The 21,819-nt window shown below is 39.9% G+C and overlaps 1 protein-coding gene across 1 annotated transcript in view; it reads right to left on the reverse strand.

Moving 5' to 3' along the window:
• Positions 1–21,819, reverse strand: part of HECTD4 (HECT domain E3 ubiquitin protein ligase 4) — a 120,776-nt gene that overhangs the window by 86,974 nt on the left and 11,983 nt on the right. The window contains exons 7-12 of the mRNA XM_015586776.2: positions 11,487–11,679; positions 8,357–8,515; positions 5,390–5,503; positions 4,599–4,739; positions 558–790; positions 30–175 (exon numbers count right to left, since the gene is read on the reverse strand). Coding sequence (XP_015442262.1) covers positions 30–175; positions 558–790; positions 4,599–4,739; positions 5,390–5,503; positions 8,357–8,515; positions 11,487–11,679 — 986 coding nt within the window. The remainder of the gene's footprint in view (positions 1–29; positions 176–557; positions 791–4,598; positions 4,740–5,389; positions 5,504–8,356; positions 8,516–11,486; positions 11,680–21,819) is intronic.

The following is a 21,819-nucleotide window of genomic DNA, read 5'->3' on the forward strand; positions in this document are numbered from 1 at the left end:
CAGCACTAAGGAAATTATTTGCTGATTACCTGATGGCAAGGCAGACTTCCTTCTGAATTTCAGGGCAAATTTGATCTTTTGGTGCCATCAACAACTGCCAAAGAAGCAATCCTGACCGTCGAATGATGTCTCGATTCCTTTCAGTTTGTGGGCTGAAGAAAAATTTAAACACCACCTACAGAAACATAAGGGATATGTCTAAAAATGCTAATTCTCCTGGGGATAAAATTATCCCTGTGAAGAAAGTACATGGTAGATATTCTTATGAATAGATACCCAGGTGGATTTTTAACCACAGTCTCTTCTATTGTGTAATGGTATAATTATAGTAAATATTTTACATATATTAATTGCAATGAGCTACATATAACAATACTCCATTAACTGCCAAGCAATGAATATGATGATAATTCTAATTATGGGATTAGAATGTTGTAAGATGAAAAACAGGAATGTTATTAAATTTTTCTTCTGGTAGAAATTAGCTGGCTGAAGCCGAGGTTTGCTTTTTTTTTTTTCCCTCTATTACCTTATTTATCCCCAAACAGTGCATTTACCTGAAAAACGACAAGAATGCAGCGTATAATACAGGTATCTCCGTTAACCATGGCCTTCTCCATAATGTCACAAATACTGCTAAGATGGTGTGCTTCGATCGGATGCTGCTTGCCCAAGACACTTGTGATTGGAAGGTTTGGGTTGGTAGCAAGAAGATTGAGTTGGTGTATGCACATCGCACCAACGTGGTGCAATAATTGGTTTATAACCTCATTCGTGGTTATAGCCTCTTCTAGAAAATGAAAAGGAAATTCAGTAAGGAAAGACATCGCCATGGGCAGTCCCCAAGGAACAGTCTTCTGACTTAACAAAAGATGCGCACACACTGGGAGAGAATATCTTGGCTCCAATCTCTTCCACTACTGCTGGAGACTCTTCTCCCCGCCAGAGTGCTGGGGTGAAAACACTTGGGAATTTCCATTTTTTTAGAGTGTAAGTAGCTACCGCCATAGAGCCTTTCCTCTATGCTTGAAAACAGGCTACACACTTTACGTACATTGTCTTATGGCATCATTATAAACAGACTATCTTAGCCCTGTTTTGTAGAAGGGCAAATCAAGAGTTAGAGAGGTTAAGTAACTCGCCCCAGGTCACGCAGATACTATGTGGTAGAACTGGATTTGAATTCAGGCTATCTGAGTTGAGAGCCCGCGCTGGTAATCATTCTGGTAAAATCTCTCCACCTCCAACCCCCTTCCCTGATCTAGAAATATCTCCTCCCACGACACCTCATTTAGTCACCACCAGCCTAAATAGCCATCAGTTCAACCTTGTGAGGGTTGACAAGCATCCTCTTACATAATAATAAATGCCTCATGGATGGTTACAGGTATTTAGGGAATAGAGGTGAAAATAATCTAAATAGGCAAAGTACAAAAATAAATAAATAAAAAGGCTGCCTTTTTTTTTTCCTTTAAAACAGCTGAAATGAACTGCCTAAAAGGAACAGGAAAGTAGGTAATCTTGAAGAGGCAGGCCCAGGTAGGGGAACCTTACAGCTGCAAAAAAATTGTAGGCCCTGGGAGCTACGAGAAAAGGACTCAAGGCAATCAAAGGGAAGGTAAAACTAAACTTTTCGACTGCCTGTTAACCTGAGGCCAGGCTGGGTCCCATCCTCTTCTGTGCCCCTTGAGTTCCTGATCTTATAACAACAGAATTTGGGTTAGTATTCACGTTTACCAGACTTTTTGAAAGCTAGCTTTGGGACCGACCCAAATAAATGAGGTCTCTGATTTTTACTGAGTTAGATGGGAAGCCAGTGGCAGGTCTGACTACCTAAGACTGTAAAAGCCGCTGGCACTTATGTGGAGGGGAGCCTGGAGGGGAGTGACTGTGGAGAAGTCAGAAGGCCAGTGAGGAGGCCACTCGCTAATTCGGGTGAAGATAACGGCCCAGACTAGAGTTGCAGCAGCAGAGCTAGTGTAAAGTGGCTGGGTTTGGGATACATTTTGAAGGTAAGAGCTGACAAGATTTGCCGATATCCATTTGAGTGTGGGGTGTGAGAACAGGAGTGACAGATGGCCCTGGTTTTTGTGGTCTGGGCATATGAGAGAACAGTGATCCATACACTGGAGCTCAGCAGGTATAGATTTGGGGTTGGGCGGGGGAGATGGAGTTTTTGACATGTTCAGAAGAGGATGCCTATTCGATATCCAAGTGGAAGCAAACACGTGGTCTGGAGTCCAGACAAGAGGCTTAGAGATAGTAATTAGGGAGTTACTAATATACAGTTGACTTTTCTCCTTTTTGCTGTTTTTTTTTTTTATAGCTTTATCAAGATATAACTTACATAGCATAAAATTCACCTATTCTAAGTGCACACTTCAATGATTTTCAGTAAATTGACACAAATACCAAAATCGGGAATCAGAGAAATTACTACTGACCTATAAAAATTAAACTATCAAGAAATATTACGAGCAACTTTGTGGAAACAATTAAAAAACTTAGATGAAATGCACTTATTTCTAGAAAGACACACGAATTACCAAAACTAACTCTAGAAGAAATAAAAATCTGAATAGATAATTGCATAGCCTCAAAATGTCACCTCTCTCTAAATATTCATTATTGTGGTGATTAACATATGTCCACAAATTCTCTGATAATTTTCCTTCCAGGAGGTGGAGCTTAAGTCATCTTTCCATGAGTGTGGGCTTAATGACTGGTTTCTAATACACAGAGGATGGGAAGGGAAAAGTGGTAACTTTGCAGTGAAAAAAGCTGGCATTTAAACCAAGTGATCAATTTTGACATCACTAGTAGTAAGTCATGTTGATACCATGTACCCTGTGATATGAGAAGAGCACTTCACCTCTGCAGTATTCTTCCCCCAAATCTGAAACTTCATTTAAAATGAGAAAACATTAGATGAACCCAAACTGAGGGACATTCTACAAAATACCTGACCAGAAGTCTTCAAAAGCATCTGTTCCTGTTATGCAGGTAGGGTAACTCTACCCATCCACGTGCTACCATCTCGAATCTACTGTCTAATGACTTTTTTTTAGACATTAAACTTACTAAATCCAGAATTTAGTAAGACAACCAAAAACAACCAAAACAATCGGTTGTTTTTTAAAAATAACTTATTTGTTGAAGTTCTCTATTTGTTTAATCATAGCCATCATACTTTCCTTCAATCTTTTAAGTGTGGTTTCCTTTAGTTCTTTGAACCTATTTAGAAAGGCTGCTTTAAAGTCGTCATCTTTAAGTCCTACATCTGAGTTTTGCCTGCAGCGTGTAGCTGATTTCTCTGCTCTCTTTTCTAAAATTCTTGCTTCTATTTTCAGTTTTACTTTCATTTGTTTATTTTTATTATTCTTGTTTTTATTTTCAAGCCTGGCTTCCTTGGGGTCACCTGATCTGAGTCAGAGATTGGGCTCAAACACTTAGAGCCAGTAAAACTTCCACCCTGGATGGATCTGTGTTTTGGAGGGAGCAGATCAAAGTTCAGGCAGTTTTTTCTCTGCCCCGGTCTGCGCTTTCTGCCAGGCCCTCTTCACGTCTCTGCAGGCTCAGGTTCAGCCAGGCCTATGTGAACGGCCCGGGCCCTTTCCAGCTTCTCCTATGCAGATGTGTGGGGAGCGTACCAAGGTTCTCTGGAGCTTTGTCACTAAGCAGATCTCACCAGCAAATTTCCGGCTAGTCTGCTGGTTTGCCACTTGCCCGAACCAGGACACAGCCTCAGGCTAGCAAAGCCACCGGTATTGTCTGTTCGCCACTAAGGCTACCTACTAAACCTGCTGCTGGGCACGAGTTCTGTTCCAGGCTCTGCTCCGAATCAAGTCAGATCCCTCTGGCAGCAGAGCTGCTGGTTTACGCTATCTGCCCACCCCGGTGGGGATCTGCACTGACCAAGCTTGAGGTGGGGGATCGGAGCACCCCCAGCTAAAACCACCACAGACTTCTGCTGTTCTAACCCAAAGTTCAGTGTTTTTTTTTTTTATAAATATCCACTTCTAAGTTTGGTGTATGCCTTTGGTCAATTTCCAGGGCCTAGAACTAGTTGTTTTTGATAATTGTGTGGGTTTTATCATTGCTCAATGGGGAGAGGCCTTGCTGAATGACTCAGTCCCCCATACCACTATAGCTGCCTTTGATGTTGTGAGATTATAAGTTAATGTTAACTTAATATTAAGAATCTTAATCTTAATATTAATAAATATAAAGGTCCTTTATAGCTAATTCTAATCTAATTATAACTTTGGTCATAAATAAGTTATCAATGTAAAACATTGTAGCAGCATATACTCCTATGCCAAGTACAAATAAAGAATCGATTTTTGCACCAAAGTTCTGATAATTGCAGAAGGCACATAATTTTCCTGTAAAAAAAGTCTATGGATCACCTCAAAAGCTATGTTTATCTACACACTTCTTTACTTAATCATAAACCAATCAGATAACAAAGATTTTAGGTGTCTAAGTTCAAACAGGGGAGGCTGTGGACACATTTTGTTGCTCTGACCACGTTCCCACTTACTCGTGCTGCTGTATGAGGGGAACCCTCTTCCTGCAGGACTACGAGGGCGCCTCACCTTTGGGCTCAGTGATGACGTGGCTGACTCCAAGTCTCTGACAGACGTAATGGAAGGCCTGGTTCCCGGGATTGCACCACTGATCGATATAGTCATTCGAGCAGGTCCACAGCATATTGTTCACTGTGTCATAACAGGCACCTGCGAGAAGAGCGTACTTTATTCAACTGTCACGTCATCTGCTGACAACCCTACTCCCACATATTTACTCGGCAAAGCATTAGGTTGGGGCGCAGCAAGAAGGCAGGATTCAATTTCTACTATGCTTAACTCCTGTGTGAGAATGGAATCCATGTCATGGAATTCGTGTCAGTTCTTAGTAACTGACTTATATATGACCTTTTAAATACAAAAAAGATTTAAGTGGCTCACATGAAAACCCAGGTACAATAGGACTAATCAACATAGTACACAATAAAAGCCTTAGTAACTTAGTAACTGAGCTATGAGCTTCCTAGGAGCCATGGCAAAGAGAAAATACATTATATTATGCCCATTTTCTAACAAGAAGTATAGCAATTCCTCATGGGAAATAAACCTTTTAATGGCATGACTTTTAATAAAAATTTGTTATAGGCATCATCACACAACCTAAAGAATGGTATCTTCAACGGCAATTTAAACAGAGGAATTTCACACATGGCAATGTCTTATATTAATCCTCAAAATTAAAAAGTAGTATAAAAATATTTTTAAGGAAACTAGAACGCCACAGGAAACTGGCAAGATTTTTTGAGACAAACTGCTAAAACTTTGAATTTTCCAAGGCAATGTCGGCATTTATTTCTTACCCAATCCTGGTACAAGAGCGCCACGCCCCAGTGAGCTTCCAGCAGCATCTATGAGGTCAGCACGGCTCGTGAACTGTCCATCCGAAATATTATACACCAAGCTAGAGGCTAGGACTTCGGAAACAAACATTAAGCTGTTTAATAAGCCTTAAAATGACGGTCAATAACTTTTCAAAGTTTAAACTTTAGGCTCTTAACAAGACTTCATAAAAATCACACTTTTTGTCTATTGGTGATGACAATGAGGTGACAGAATACACACATAAGATCATACAAAGAAAACTCACCAAATATCTTCCTAAATAGTCAACCATATTTTTGAAAGTGTTTTTTTTTTAAATGGCAACGTTTGCATAAAGATTTTTTTCAATACAGAGTATCGAAAGGGTTATTGTGAGAGGGGTTACGGTCATTAACATCACAAGGTAACGAAGCGTGTACGAAACACTTTACACACAGTTGGTGTTGAACGAAAGTTAGGGGACACTCAAACACAGCTCAGGTGCTGTCCTTCCAAGCAGCAGCTCTGAAACCTGGAGACGCCGCGGCCTTTTTCCTTAGCACAGCTAGTGCAGTGATGACAAGCCTGGGCTCTAAGTGTCGGGGTTTGAATTCCAGCCCTACCACTTCTGTATGATGCTGGGAAATTTACTGAACCTCTCCATTTCCTCATGTGTAAAGTGGAGATAATAAAAGTGCCTACTTTACACAGTTATTGTGGAGACTGAGTTAAAATATGTCCAGGATCTACACCACCACATGTATGCTAAGCTGCTATTCCTTCCTTCCCCACTTGCAAACATAAAATTCAAGCACTGTGTCACTCGAGCTTCTTTGTTTTTCCTATTCCCATCACCCCAGTAATCTAGATCCTCATCACACCTGACTTGAGCTATAATCTAAACTATACTCTTTGTTTCTATTTTCTACAGTTCCGTCCTGCACGCCAACGAAACGATCTTCCCCGAAGTTCTCTGTCATTGTGTTTACCATGCATGTGCTTTCCCCCCCAACTTGGCCACTTAACATGAATAATACCCGTTCTTCATGACTTCAACTCATGAAGGCTCCCCCTTCTGCCCTACTCCACAATGACCCTTTATTTCTTGGATTCTGCAGCACTTACATCTGTTCCCCAGAGTTCAGTGATACAGGATCATACATCATCTACTAGTTATTTCTCACACCTGCATCATTTCTCCCAACCAGACGATGAGCCGCTCAAAGGCAAGCATCACTTCATGCACCTGCTGAGCAGCCCCCACATGGCCAACGTGGAGCAGGACACAGAAGGAATTTAAGCATTTATTGATTTGTTGGCCTAAAATAGAATCACTGTGTAAGCTATATCCTCATGAAGAAAAAAAAAATAGCACTGTGAAGGCCTGCTTTAATCAAATGGGGCCAATTTCAATTGAGTGAAAAAGCCATGCCAAGGAGACTAAAAAAGAGCTTAATAAGACTAATGGTCAATAAAAAGACAAATAACCCAATTTAAAAATGGACAAAGAATTTGAATAGGTATTTCTCCAAAGAAGATATACAAATGGCCAAAAAGCAGAAGAAAATATGTTCAACATCATTAGTTATTAGAGAAACATAAATCAAAACCACAAGGGGATACCACTTCATACCCACTAGGATGGCTATAATAATAATAATAATAAACAAACAAACAAACAAACAGAAAACAACAGATGCCGGTGAGGATTCAATATTATATGTTCCTGATGAGAATGGAAAATGGTGCAGCCAACTGTGGAAAAATTTGGCAGTCCCTCCAACGCGCCAACATATACTCACCACATGACCCAGAAGTTAAAAAAAAAAAAAAAAAAGCCAGTCACAAAAGCACATATATTGTATAATTCCATATATATGAAAAATACAGAATAGGTAAATCCAGGTAGACTAGTGGATGCCAGAGACTAGAATGACAGGGAAAAAGAGAAGTGCCTGCTGATGGGTATGGAGCTTCTCTATCCAGAGTTACAGAAATATTCTAGAATTAGATAGTGGTGGTAGTCGCACAATCCGTGAATATACTAAAAACCCCTGAACTGTATACTTTAAAAGAGTGAATTTCCTGGTATGGAAATTATATCTCAATAAAGCTATTTTTTGTTTTAAAACAAGAATAATAGCAAATTTACATCATTAACCCAAGAGCTCAAGGGGACATCTTGGTCACATGAACTGTTAGAAAAAATAAACTGTTGAAAAAGGTCCAACCAACTTGACTCTACAGTTTAAGTTGTTATGAATAGCTAAGTCCCTAACGCATGCAACTACCCGAAATGGCCTAAAGGTTAAGTTGATATTAGATAATTTTTTTTATCTGTTGAGTTCAAATTTAGACTTTAAGTTCGAGTAAGAAATGCTTTTTAAAAATCTAAATGTGAAATATAATCCTTTAATGGAATGCCTATGGGCAAATTTTAAGAGGACAGAATATGAAATATTGGAAAATGAAAACAAGTAAACTGATTTTAAAACATTCTATGTGCCTAAATTTCAAAGAAAAACACACACACACACAAAAAGCTAATATACATAAAACATTTCATCTTTTTAAAGAAATACTCTAACATACTTTATTTCATCTGATCACCAAAAAATAGTGTGAGATACTATTATCCTTTTATTTTTTACAAGTGAGAAAACTGAGGCTCAGAGGGGTTAAATGATGTCCCTAAGGTAAGAAAGCTAGAAAATGGCAATGTAAAAGAAACATTTTTGATTCTGTATTTTCTCTCATTTAACTATTTGTCCACTCTGGATGATGAACACTCAATGCAATATACATACATATGACATATTATTGAACTGTACACTTGAAACCTATATAATTTTATTAACCAATGTCACTCCAATAAATTTAATTTTAAGAAATCATTAATAGAAAAAGCCTTAAATTTCAAAGTGGGAGACAAACTGGGAAAAGTGCCACAAATAAAATTCGCTTACTTTTTAAAGATGACAAACCACTTGTTCCACCAAAAAGAGAGCGGGTGGCTGAACTGCCTGATCCCCCTGGAGGTGGGACCAGCATCACCAAGTATGTGCCACAGGTGTATATGGGTGTCTTCCGAAGCATTTTCAGAGGTAGCCCACAGCTAGTATTTGCTGATAAAAGAAATGAAAATGGTGAGTAGAAATATTTGACACAGATTAATTTGATTACAAAAACAGATCAGAATGAGGGAGCCTCAAATTCAAACAAGGTTATATCCAGATTTGGAAAACAGCAAGAAGCAATAAATTAAGAAAATAATGATCTTCTGGTTCCATACTCTGGCCTCAAGCCTCTTGTTATGTGAACTGAACATTCTTCAAAGCTGTTCCCAATAGTCAATATGCCTCCCGTCTCTAAAAGTTCTTTCAAAAGAATGAACCCTCATATGGACTAAAATCTCAAAATAAAAGAATCCTACCGTTTGCATTTCCCCCAGGAAACTAATCCAATAGGGATCTTTTCATTTTTATATAGAACAAGTTCTTAACAGGTTTGTGGTATTAAAATCATTACAAACAACTTTGAACATAAAAGCAGCCAGAAATTTCAACCTAGAACTAGTTAATAAAAGCTTTCACAGAATAACTTTATACCTGCATGATTTATGATAACCCATTTTTATTTGTTTGTTTGTTTGTTTTTAGGGTCGGCGACAAACTATCATTAAGAAAATGATTAATGTTTCTAATCAAGAAGTATAAAATGTATTTTAATCTCCCTTAATCACTGGCAGATCTAAAAACTCAGAGAGAATTTAAGGATTTTCTTTATTAGTCTAGTAAGAATTGATGATGGCAACAGAGAGTCAATTAGAATGCTTTACCTAGGAAGCTGTCAGGGTATAAAATATAACTGCCTAGATAGATATAAAATCGTCTTTAGATGGTTTAGATTAGAAAAATGCATCTAATTTGTCTGATATTTGTCTTGAATGCAAAAAAAAGCTCCATTTTTTTAAAACTCCAAGCCCCTCACAAGTATATCCTTCATTCAGGACATAAATTCAGGAGCATGAGTTTTCATAGGTAAGAAACTCAAAGAGAGCAATGATTGGAAAATTAGCAACTTTGTGAGCATAACATTTTCACCAAGGTGGTTTTAAAAGACTTACTCTTATTAACATGGTAATATGTATTAGTTTATACTGGAATAAAAAATTCTAGACTCTTTGACAATGTTGAATTGTCAGCCTGTAACTTAGCCTGTAACTGGTGAATTTTTTACATAGCACCATCATGTCAAATGAATGCATATATTCTCTATACAAGAGTACAATGAAATCACACGTTTAGAATATGGATTGCCATTCTCACAGAATTCTGATTATAGCCTTGCCTTCTGAGTTTTCTTTTTTATTTAGCTCATATTTTCTTATCCAACAAACATTCCATTAGTATTTATATTGTTCAGGGTAGGATTCAATTTTCTCTCAAGGGACAAACCCAGGTGAAGACTTCAACTTGTCAGGAAAATGTTTATTTAAGTAAAAGAACTGTCTTCTACAAAGTAGTTCCTATAATGCAAATTATACACATACCCAAGTTATAACAACTATTAATAATTCCTCCACTTCAATCTGATACAATTTTATTGGAAATAAAATATTATCTCTAAATTCTAATATAAACTGATAGTCTCAATAAATTAATCACAAATATTTTCTCTTCCTAATACATAAAATAATAGTTTAATACATAAAAGAATTAAGTCATAAAACTGCATTAAATTCATTAAACATTAATTTACATACATTTTTCTACGTATGGCATCTTTTTCTAGCTATACTTTTACAACAGTTGATGATCTCTTGTAAATTCACACAGTCGGTATATAATCTGTAAACTCTTCAAGAAAAATGGTTCTTAACCTTTTTTGGGCCATAGATGACCTTGAAAATCTGATGAAAACTATGATGGATACATAAAGATGTTACTTAAAAGAGGGGAGAGGGGACATGTTGATGAACATAAACTCTGTAAGGATAAAAACTAATAAATACAGGTGGCAGGGTGGGGGCAAAATATAGAACACACTGAGGTGTGAGTAAGATTTCTCTGCATCTACCTTTTTATGTTGTTTTCACTTTCAAACTTTTTAAATGTCCTATCTGTTTTAAACTATTAAAGTACAAACACTAAATGATAAATTCTAGAAAAAGCAATCTCTGCTGTGGAAGTTTTGCCTCTTATTTGCTTGGTCAAGATTGTATTTAGTGAAGGTGATGATAAATATGAGCTTTTTATATTTATGAAGCATATGCTAAACATGAAACCGATTAATTTATACAAACAATAATGAGAAGCTATTTAAGTGAAAGATAATGCTGTTTTGAATAATTATAGATTCATGCTAATTCACGTCCGTAGCCAAAACCATGTATTAGCTTGGAATTTGAAAATGGACAATGACTGGAAAGAGAAAAAGGTGAATTACGTAAAGCAAAGTGCTTTTATGGCACACTGTAAGTGTTCAAAAAAAGTACTGCCTGAATTCCATAGGCAGCTCTCACTAATTATAAGCTGAACACATTAAGCCATAAAAAGACATGGAGGAATTTAAATACCTATTGTTAAGTGAAAGAAGCCAATCTGAAAAGGCTACATGGTATATGACTCCAACTATATGACATTCTGGAAAAGACAAAACTATGAAGACAAAAAAAATCAGTGGTGGCCGAGGGTTGGGGGTGGAGAGGGTGAACAGGTAGAGCATGAAGGATTTTTAGGGCAGTGAAACAATTCTGTATGAACCACAATGATAAATACATGTATTCATACATTTATCCAAACCCATAGAATGTACAACACCAACGTGAAACCCAAGGTAAACTGTGGACTTTGAGTGATGATGATGTGTCCGTGTAGGTTCATCAGCTGTAGCAAGTGTACCATCTGGTGCGGGATGCTGACAAAGAGGGAGCCTCCGCATATGTGGGCAGGGGGTACATGGGACATCTCTGTACCTTCCTCCCGATTTGGCTGTGAACCTAAAACTGCTCTAAAAAATAAAGTCTTATACAAGACATGCGTAGCTGAATGGAGCTACAGAAGGTTAACAGGTGGTAAGCGCGGGGCAGCGTACCTGCTTGGTCCTCCTTCAGTGTGTTGGAGATGGTGGAGCCAGTCAGGGCGGCCAGCGTTGCAGACGGGGAAGCTCTGTAGCGGGAAAGTCTGCTCAGAAGCATCTCGTTAATGCTTTTCGCCGACTCGCCCTCTTTTCTCATCAGAATTGTGCGTTCCTGAAGTGGACTGGCTATGTATACACCATTTTCGACCTAATATTGAAAGAAAAAGAGGTCCTTAAATGATATCTGTTTCCGTTTAGTTAGCAAATTTCTGCTTGAGAATTGCATTAGCGTGATCTGGTTGCTGAAAATCACTTCCAAAAACTGCAGTTGAGTAGAGAGAACCTCGAAATTTACGTGCTCAACAGAAGCTACTGAGGACAAAAGAAAGGCTAAGTCTGAGAGCTTTCATTTTTCATAACAGCTCAGGTTCTAAAATTAATGAGCCAAGTTTAATAAATTCTATGAAAGCTTGTTGATTAAAATTCCTTATATTGAATTCCACAGGCAGCTCTCACTAATTACAAGCTTCTGACAGGTAACAAGTATGATGAGAGGAAAACAAATCAGTTTTTGATTTACTGTTAATATTAAGTACAACTATGAAGATAATGTCTTCTTGAAATATAATTAGTGGCTAAAATCCAAACTCTGTATTAACAGCAGTTAACATTAGTCTCAGCTGCTTGGGTACTGGCAGAGCAATCCTAGAGAAAGGCAGACTCTGTCTGCTAAAAATACATGCCAACGTCAACTGGATCCTTGCTGGTGCTTGGCAGTTCCTCATAAATCACTTGATTATTCCCCAGCAAAATCCCTGGAGTGGTGATTCCAAAATTCCTTTACCCATTTTGAGCTTGACTTGAAGCAGACCACCTGGCTTTCTTTAGTGCTAAAAAGATCCAGACCACTTACTCTAAGCTGCTTGCACTCTTCTCTCTTTCAACTCAAGAATCTTTGTTTCCAGCCTCATTCTTCCTTTCCTCTTAATTCAGAGGAAGAAGCACTTCGCCTGTTATTGGAGGTTAACGCCTCCTGCGCCTGCCTCCGCTTTGACTGCTCCCTTAATGAACTCCCTCTGCCCTTCCATTGTCAGCGTCTCCCTCCCTCTCGACTGACTTCCTTCTCTTTGGTTTCAAATATTCACAGGTCTCCGGAATCTTAAACAAATCTTGATGTCCCATGGAAATATCATCCCTTTTCTCCACTTCCATTCGCTGTCAAATGTCTCAATTATATCTCATGCAGCCTCTGCATTCTAATGCCCCCTTCCAGACCTGGGCTCCTGGATCTGGCTGGACTCTCAGAAACTAGTGCCACCAATGAAGGTGACCAGGACTGGACTGCAGCCATGGGGTACAGAGATAAGAGGGAATAGGAGTGCAAAGTGGCAAGGCTTATAAGCAGCAAATAAGAAGCAAAGAAGGAGTCCAAAGTGAAAGGTTCGTAATGTAAGGGGGAAGAGAAAGCAAGCAAATTCAGGAGCATGGTCAGGAGGGAGCTGTACAGAGACTTATATGACACATTCGCAAATGATAAGGGAAAGAATTTCTTAAGAGTCCAAAACTGTTGCTCCTAGTTCTTCACTCCTGCTTCTTAACCCCTTTGCCATTACTTAACTCAGCAACCCCTATCCAGTGGACATTCCTGATGGTCCACGAGCAATCCAACACAAAAACCATCGCCTTTTCCTTAACTTCCATGTAGGCTGTGCTGTGGTTGCTAGCCTTCCCCGGCCTCGGTGGTAGCCCACATCCTGCTTTGCTCCTTTTTAACCTGAAGCTACACACAAGGCACTCTGCTAGCGGGCAAAGCCAACAGTCTCGGCCTTCTTTGCTGTCTTATTTGCTGGTTCCACATCTCCACTTACTTAAACAAGAGCTTGCCTAGGACTAGACCTAGCCTCTGGTGTCCAAGACCTCTATCTTCCCATCGCTGGCTCTTCCCATCATTCAGGTCTCGGGTAGAATGTCACCTCCCCAAAGAGGCCATTCCTGATTCCCAGTCTAAAGAAGAATTTCCTCTACTACCCGCTCAAGCCAGAGCACGCCACCCTGTGTTGTTCCTTCACAGCACTCACCACTCTATGCAATTATCTTATTCGTTTATTGTTTGCCCTTCTATCTCCCCCACCCCAACTGAATGCCAGCTCCCCGAGAGCCGGGATCCTGGCTGTGTTGTTCGTTATAACATTCCCAGCACTTAGAGGCACACAATAAACACTCGATGCCTTGCTGAACAAACAAATCAGTGCCCTCCCCCAGGGGCGATCCCACGCTCTACATACAGACCCATCCTTGCCACCGAGAGCCAGTCCCATTTCTCTAACTGCCTCCCACTGCCCGGCATTTGGACCTGAATAGCCTACTGTTGCCTAAAATCGAACACATCCACATATTACCATGGCGTTTTACCCCTACCCTCCCGCTAGATTAACCTGCACCAATCATAGTTCTATTTATGTCTCACGACTCTAAATATAACCTTTCAAAGCATCCAAGATAAAAATCAATCACTTTAAGAAAAAAAGTATAACTCAGTCTGGCCCTATGAGAAAAACCATGGATAACTTTAAAAAAAAACAAACTGTATTATCGTGTTCAAGTACCTTGAAAGTACCGAAAACCGGATGAAGCATCTGTGAGGAGCGAGGAAGACTGAGGGTTGGTGCCCAAGCAGTAAACCTGCGACTCTCTGTACTTAGCAAAGCAGCTCTTGTGGATTAAAAAGCCACCGACTGAGGCGAGGAAGAGACCGAGAGAAGCAGCAGCGTGGGGTTGGTAGTGACAAGCAGCTCACTCCCCTGGCCCAAGCCACCGTCATCTCGAGCCTGGTGACTGAACCAGGCTCTCAGCTGGTGCCCCCGTGTCCACCCTGGCACACCTGTATTTTACTCTTCACACACTTGTCAGTGATCAATTACAAATGTAAATAAAGCCATGTCCTTCCCTGTTTGAAACTCTGCGGTGGCGTCCCAACACATTTTATATAATAAAATTTTATTATTTTATTATAATAAAATCCGAACTACTGGTTAGGCCTAGTGGGACCCACGTGGTCCAACATCCACTGATCGGCCAGCCTTGCCTGCCTCGGCCCACCCTCTCACACACTTGCAGCCTCACTGGCCTCCCGTCACTGCTCCAAATGCCTAGCTTCCTCCTGACTTTGGGCCTTGTACTTGCTGTCCCCTCTTCCTGGACTGGACAACCATTCTGCTTGGCCCACACTGTCCTGGATTTTAGCACTGAAAGTCCTATGTCCTGAGAAATCTCTCAATCCCAGGCAAACTGAGATGGTTGGTCATTCTATCTGTCAGGATGGATGGCTGCTCAACACTCAGGTCTCAGCTCAAATGTCCTTCCTCAGAAAGGTCCAATCTGCCAGCCGAACTAAAGCAGCCCCACCTGCACCCCGCTCACTGTCACGTGATCATGTTTTATCTTCTCCCCAGCATTTCTCACTAGCTGAAATTTTGTTCTTGTTTACTCTCTTACTGTCTTACTCCCCACACTCTAATGTAAGCTCTTCGGAAATGAAGGCTGTTGCTGTGTCACCCGGATGAGGCAATGCAGTGGGTACTGGATGAACAGTGGATGAATGAAGGGCATCTTAGTCACCTGGATCATAATTTAGAGGAAAAAATAACCCCTTAGAGAGAAGGGGGAAAAGGAACCTACTGTGTTCAGTACTATACTGACCATATGCTTAGGAAGGAACATAAAGAAGACAAAATATCAGGAAAATTGTCACTGAATCTATCCAAAGCACAGCAGTTTAAAGGGAGCACAGGGAGGCGGGAAGAACTTAGAATGAAACAAGATGTAAAAACTGTGCTTCGAAAAGGTAAAGAGTTACAGCAGATTCTAGGGCAGGGACGCATCCCGAGTAGCAGTAACCAGATCGGGCAGGAAGTCCCTGCCTCAGCTGTCCTGCAGTCTTAAAGGCTAGCATTCTCAACCGTCTTAGAGCCTCAAAACACCTGTGCCTCCAAGTGGTAGACTGTCACACTGGTGGCCCCAGGGAATGATATTTCCTGGTATTCATGCCCTTGTTTAGTCCCCTCCCACCCTAACTGTGGGCTTGGCCACTGAAAGCATGATGCCAGCAGAGGCTTGATAAGCACTTCTCTTGAAATGCTCCCATCTGAAAGTCAGCCTCCATGGGGTCAGGAGGTTCAGCCCAGATTACTGAGGTCAAGTGCACATAGACCCTGGAAGATGAGAGGCCGTCCTGAACATAATGGCCCCAGCCAAATTCTAAGAGGACTGAAGCTGCGGAGGGATTCTGGCCTCACCATGTGGAGAAGGGCCATCACCCAGCTGAGCCCAGTCAACCTATAAATCGCTGTCGCTTGAAGTCACTTAGTTTGGAGGTGGTTTGTTGAGCAGCAATAGATAACTGAAAAGCCCCAAATACCAGAAAAATTCTGTGATCTAAGTGTTAGAGCCTATTTTATATTAATAGTAATCTATCGCTTAGTTCGGTGGAGTGTCCTCCACATTCCATTCCTTTCTGTCCTACTCCAAACACGTTTTTGCAGTCTACCTTAGATAACGATTAGTTATCTAATTCCACTGAGTTAGTAAGAAATCATTTTGAGAGACAAGCATAGCTAGTGGGATCCTACTCTCTGATACCTCATCATTTTAGGGAATCCTTTAGTTTTCTCTCAATTCTAGGTACCAAGGGACCTATTTTATAGATCAAACATCTGTTTTTCTCATGAAAAATACAATGGAAGAAAGCTAGTAGTGTTCAAGTTTCCAAAAATGTTTTCAATATTTTTTTCTGATTATAAAACTGGTACACGTTCTCTTCTATACTTGTTTAGTCTCTTTAAGAGTCTTAAATCTTGCTTTCATTTATTCTTGACCCAAAAGCTACAATGAACTTCTAACACCAGATCCTGCTCAAAACTCTCCAAGAGCTTCTCATGTCACTAAAAATAAAATCAAAACACCTTGCAAGGCCCTCCAAGAAATGGCCCTAGACACCTCTCTATCTCCCGTCATCACTTCACCTGAGCAAGGTGCAGAAGAATATGTATAATCAATCCCCATGGCGGCAAAACAGAAAAGGAAAAAACAAAAACATACATGCATATTTGTCTGTATGTGCTCATGTTGTCTCTGGAAGAATACGGAAGAAAACGTTAACATGACTCATCTCTGGGGAGGGACACTGGCTGGGAGGCAGGGTAGGGTCGGTGAGAGAGCTGTACCATTTGAGTTTTGAAACTATGTGAACACATCATCTATTTTTAATATATATATATATATTTTAAAATTAACAATATAACAGTCACTAAATTTGGAGAGAAATTTAGTACTTCCAAGTATCTAGGTAAAATCGTAATTGTTTCCAATAATTATCATTAGCCACATCTATGTGGCAAATATTTATACTATTTAGAAACCAAAATTTATCATCAATCAGCCAAGTAAAGAATTTTTGTATTCAGCCATAAAAAAAGAAGGAAATCCTACCATTTGCGACCACATAAATGAACCTTGAGGGCATTACGCTAAGTGAAGTAAGCCAGACAAAGACAAATACTGTATGATCTCACTAATACGTGGGAGATAAAAAAGTTGAACTCATGGAAACAGAGTAGTATGCTGGTTGCCAGGCTGCGGGTGGGAGCGATGCGGAGATGTTGGGGAAAGGGCACGAACGTTCAGTTAGAAGATGACAGTTCCGGGGACTCTACCACTGTGTTGTAGATTTGAAGTCTGCTAAGAGGCTAGATCTTAAATGTTCTCACCACACACAAAAAAATATGGCAACTATGTGAGGTGACAGATGTGTTAACTTGATCGTGGTCATCATTTTACAATATATACATATATCAAATCATCACGTTGTATACCTTAAAAACATACAATTTTATGTGTCAGTTTTACCTCAATAAAGCTGGGGCGGGGGAGAATTTCAGGGCTAGAAATTTTTGAATCACCTAATCTAAAGCCCTCACTTTATAAACTTTTTTGTCAGGTTTTGCCAAGGCAGCTCGCCAGAGGGTTATGGCTAAGCCCTATAACTTGTGAATTTCGAAGCAGGTAATATTATCTATTCAATAATTAAAATTTTTAAATTAAAGTTAAAAATACTTCAGTATCCCCACAGTCTACTCCACCGCCTCCCTCCAACTTCTTTCTTTCATGACAAGCCTCTGGAGGGAATTATCCATTCCTCTCCATCTTACCCCTCGACCAGCACCGTCTGGCACCCGGCCCTCCTGCTCCCTCACCGCCGCTCTCGCTAACGCTGCCATGACGGCCCCCACAGTCGCCACTCAGAAGACCTCTGTCACTCTCAGTCTTGACTTCTCAGTAGAATGTAATGCTGCTAAGTTCTCCTTTTCATAAAAGCTTATTTTTTTTAATTGATTTTTTAAAGCCCATTTAAAAACTTTTAACACACAAAAAAAGATGAATGATGGGAAGCGAGCCTTGCTGTACCACTTCCCCTCCCCAGAGGTAACCAATGCTGCCACTTCTTTGTGATGCTTCCATTTATCCATTCATTCAACTAATATCAGTAAGCACCTACTGTGTGCTGGGCATTGACCTGGGGACACAGCAGTCAACAGAGAAATCCCTGCGCCATGGAGCTGACATTCTAGGCAAGGAAGACAGTGAATAAATAAGCAAATAAAGGGGTAGTGATAAGAGCTATGAAGAAAAATAAAGCAGGGCAAAAGGGACAAAGACAGGATTTTATTTTATATAGAACATTTTATATAGAATGGTCAGAAAGGTCTTTCTGATAAGGTGATATCTGAGCAGAGACCTAAAAGCATGAGAGAACGAGCCATGTGGTTATCTGTAGGACCATGTCTCAGCACATGGGCCCCCAGGTGGGAGCACGCTTGCTGTCTGAGTGTCAGCAGGAGGCAGGCGTGTCTATAGTAGCGTGAGGCGGGGGAGTGGCAGGTGCAGAGAGCGGCGGGCGGAGAGAGGGCCCAGATCACGTAAGAAGCTTCAAGAGGTAAAAGCTTTGGGATACACTGTGAAGGGGGAGCAGGCAGCGTTTGCTGACTGGATATGGAATTTGGGAAGGAAAAAAAAAAAAAAAGGAATCGAGAGTGACACCAAAGGTCTCTGGCTGGCACTGGAAGGTCACAGACGCCATGAATTGAAATGGGAAAGCCCTTGAGAGGGGCAGGTTTGAGTAAAATCAGGAATTTGGTTGGGGGCACAGTTATCAGACTTCCAAATGGAAACATCTCATATTCTGTGTATATACAAATAAACACCTACATCAATACACACTTGGAGTTCTGGGGACATGTTTTGGCTGAGTAGCAAATGTGAGCATCATCGGTATATAGAGGAGTTTAAAGCTATTAAGACAGGACGAGATCCACGACGGAGTGAGAGCGGACAGGAGGTCTTGACGAGAAGTCTTGGTGCATGGGCTTGTTGAAAAGTGGGGAAGATGAGACCAGGCAGGAACAGTCAGTGACAGAAGTCTTGAGGGGTGTCCCACAAGTCAAGATAAACAGTTTCAAGAATGTGGCAGAGATAAACTACTCTAAACGCTCCCCAAAGGTCAAATAGAAAGACTGAGTTGAGCCTGAATTTAGTGATGTGGAAGTCCCTGGTGAACTTGGAAAGAGCTGTTCTAGTGGCATAATGAGGACACAAGACTGACTGGAGTGGGTTCGAGAGAGTGGAAGAACATAAAGACAGTGCAGATAACGTCTCTGAAGAGTACTGCTATCCCAGACAGGGGAGTTGGAGGCGGGTATGGGCCAAGGGAGCTGTTTTGTTTTTTACGGACAGGATATCCTCTAACGTATTTGTATGCTGTGGTGAATGATCCATCCATTGAGAGTAAAGCTGTTAATAAAGGACAATTGCAGAAAGAATCTGCCTCCCTACCCCAACTTCCATTAACACAGCAGGTAGCGAATACACAGCATTCGGAACCTAGCTTTTATGTGTGAAATAACGTAAGTTGAAAATTAATCTACTTCAGTCTATGCAGATCTGCCTCATACTTTTTAATGGCTACAGTGTTCCACTCTGTGAAAGTAAGCCAGATATCTACGTTTAGCTTCCCAAGTCAGCATTTTAGAAGCTGCTAAACTAGTGGCCAACGATAAATTTTTTTTATTTAATGAGGAAAAATTTCAAACGTTCCTAAAAATAGAAAATAGTACAATGAACCTCCATGTACCCATCATCCAGATTCAACTATTATCCAGATATTGCCATGCCTATTTAACCTATCTGCCTTTTTTTGCTCAAACATTTTAAAGCATATTCCAGACATCTGAATACTTTGCCACATATCTCTCAAAACATGGACATCTTCTTATATAACCATAATGCCATTATTATACGTTAAAAATAAATTAAGAAAAACCCCTAGGTTTCGCCTCATTTTATATTCAAATTCTAAACTGTCTCCAAAAAGGGTAGTGTTTTGTTTTTGTTTTTGTTTTTTAAGTTAGCTTGTTTGATTCACTCCAAAAATGATTCAAAGGTTGTTCTTTTAATCCTTCCTCCCCAACTTTTTATTTCATGCCACCAGAAGAGGCTATTTTAGTTGTTCTATTTCCTGCAGGGCAGGTATGGGCTTTTGATTGTATAACTATATGTCTAAAAATACCTTTATGTTGTCTTTATACTTGATTGATACTTTGGTTGGCTACTGACTTCCAGGTTGGAAATCAATTTCCCTGCGAATTTTGAAAGCACTGCCCCATTTTTTGCATCCAATAATGGTGCAATAGCTTGGTGCTTTTCTAACTCCTCATCATTTGTACAAGATTTGATTTTATTTCTGGAACATTTAAAATCTTCTCTATTCCTGATCATCTGAAATTTCAGGATGATGTGCCACAGTGTGGACATTTTTCATTCACTTTTAAAATGTGGACATCAGTGTTCTATAGTCTGACATTTTTCTTAGATTATATCTTTTATATCCTCTTTTTCTCTGTTCTTTTTTGGAACCCCTATTAAGAATTTAGATGGATTGCTCCTCTACATTTCTCTTACATTTATTGTTCTTTATCTCTTTGTCCTACTTTCTGGGAAATTGCTCCTCTTTAAATCTTTTATTAATTTTTAACTTTTGGTGATCATAGTTTTAATTTCCAGTTTTAATTTCTATTCTCTGATAGTTCTTTTTTCTTGACATCTTGTTCTGTATTATGAATAAAATATTGTCTCATATCTCAGAGTAGTTGGTGTTAATAAAGTTTTACTCTTATTAGATATTTTTCTGATTTTTTTTCTTATTTTTAATTTTCAAATTGGAGGCTTTCCTCATTTATCTAGAGATCCTTGGTTGGCTGCGTTAACAAAATTTTTTTTAAACTTTTTATTAGTGTAATTTTTAATTACACACAAAAGAAGGAATAGTATAATGAGTTCCCCATGTACCTGTCGCCCAGCTTCAATAGTCATCAGTATTTTGCCAGCCTTTTTTATCTATTCCCCTCCCCTCCACACACATACCTCTCCAAATTTTGGGTGGCTTTTTTTTTTTTTTGGTATCTCTTTTTAACAGCTCAGCACTAAATCAGGAACGTTGTGCACATGGCTGAGGCTTACTTACTGGAACACTTCAACTGTGGGTGATTCACTGGGCAGCAAGTCTTTTCCTTAAATGAACCCTGATGTCAGTATATCCAGGTCTTTTTTCCAGGGTCATTGTTTCTTCAGAAATTCAGCGTCTAGTCTTTTGCCTGGGCAGACAGCATCTGAGCACAAATGTCATATGCACCAGGAAGGGGGAGGACCGTTCCTTTTATAAACTATCAGGCTACATTCCTGTCTCACACTGGCTCTGCACCATCCCTGATGCCTGTAATTTCCAAGACAGTCTAAGTCTGGGTGGGGGTGAAACGCATCTTCCTCTCAGGATTCCCCTGAACATACTAGTTTTCCCCATACAGAAAGATGGGAAGGGATACTACCATTTCTAAAGTAGGGGGACAAGAGATACTGCCTAGAGCTAAAGAACAAGAAATAAAGGTTTAACTATAAGTTACAGATAACCAAGGGAGGAATTTAAGTGAACGAAGTAAATACATCAGGAAGAATAAGAATTCAACCAAATCCTCATCTATCACAGGAAAAACACACACACACACACACACTATATATGGAGTTCATAAATCAAGAAACAGCAGTGTACGCCTTTTACATGGAGATATGAAGGTAACCACCAAGAGAACGAAAAAGCTGAAAGCATTAAAGTGACTGCCTGTGAGGGGCAGGCTGGGGGGACAAGGGACTCGCTTTTCAGTATGAACCTGAAGTTTTAATCCACGCACATGTATCTCTTTGAATACAATTTTTTTTCTTTTAATTCAACAAAAGCATATAA

This window comes from Pteropus alecto, unplaced genomic scaffold (genome assembly GCF_000325575.1).
Source record: "Pteropus alecto unplaced genomic scaffold, ASM32557v1 scaffold113, whole genome shotgun sequence".
NCBI classification, from domain to species: Eukaryota; Metazoa; Chordata; class Mammalia; order Chiroptera; family Pteropodidae; genus Pteropus; species Pteropus alecto.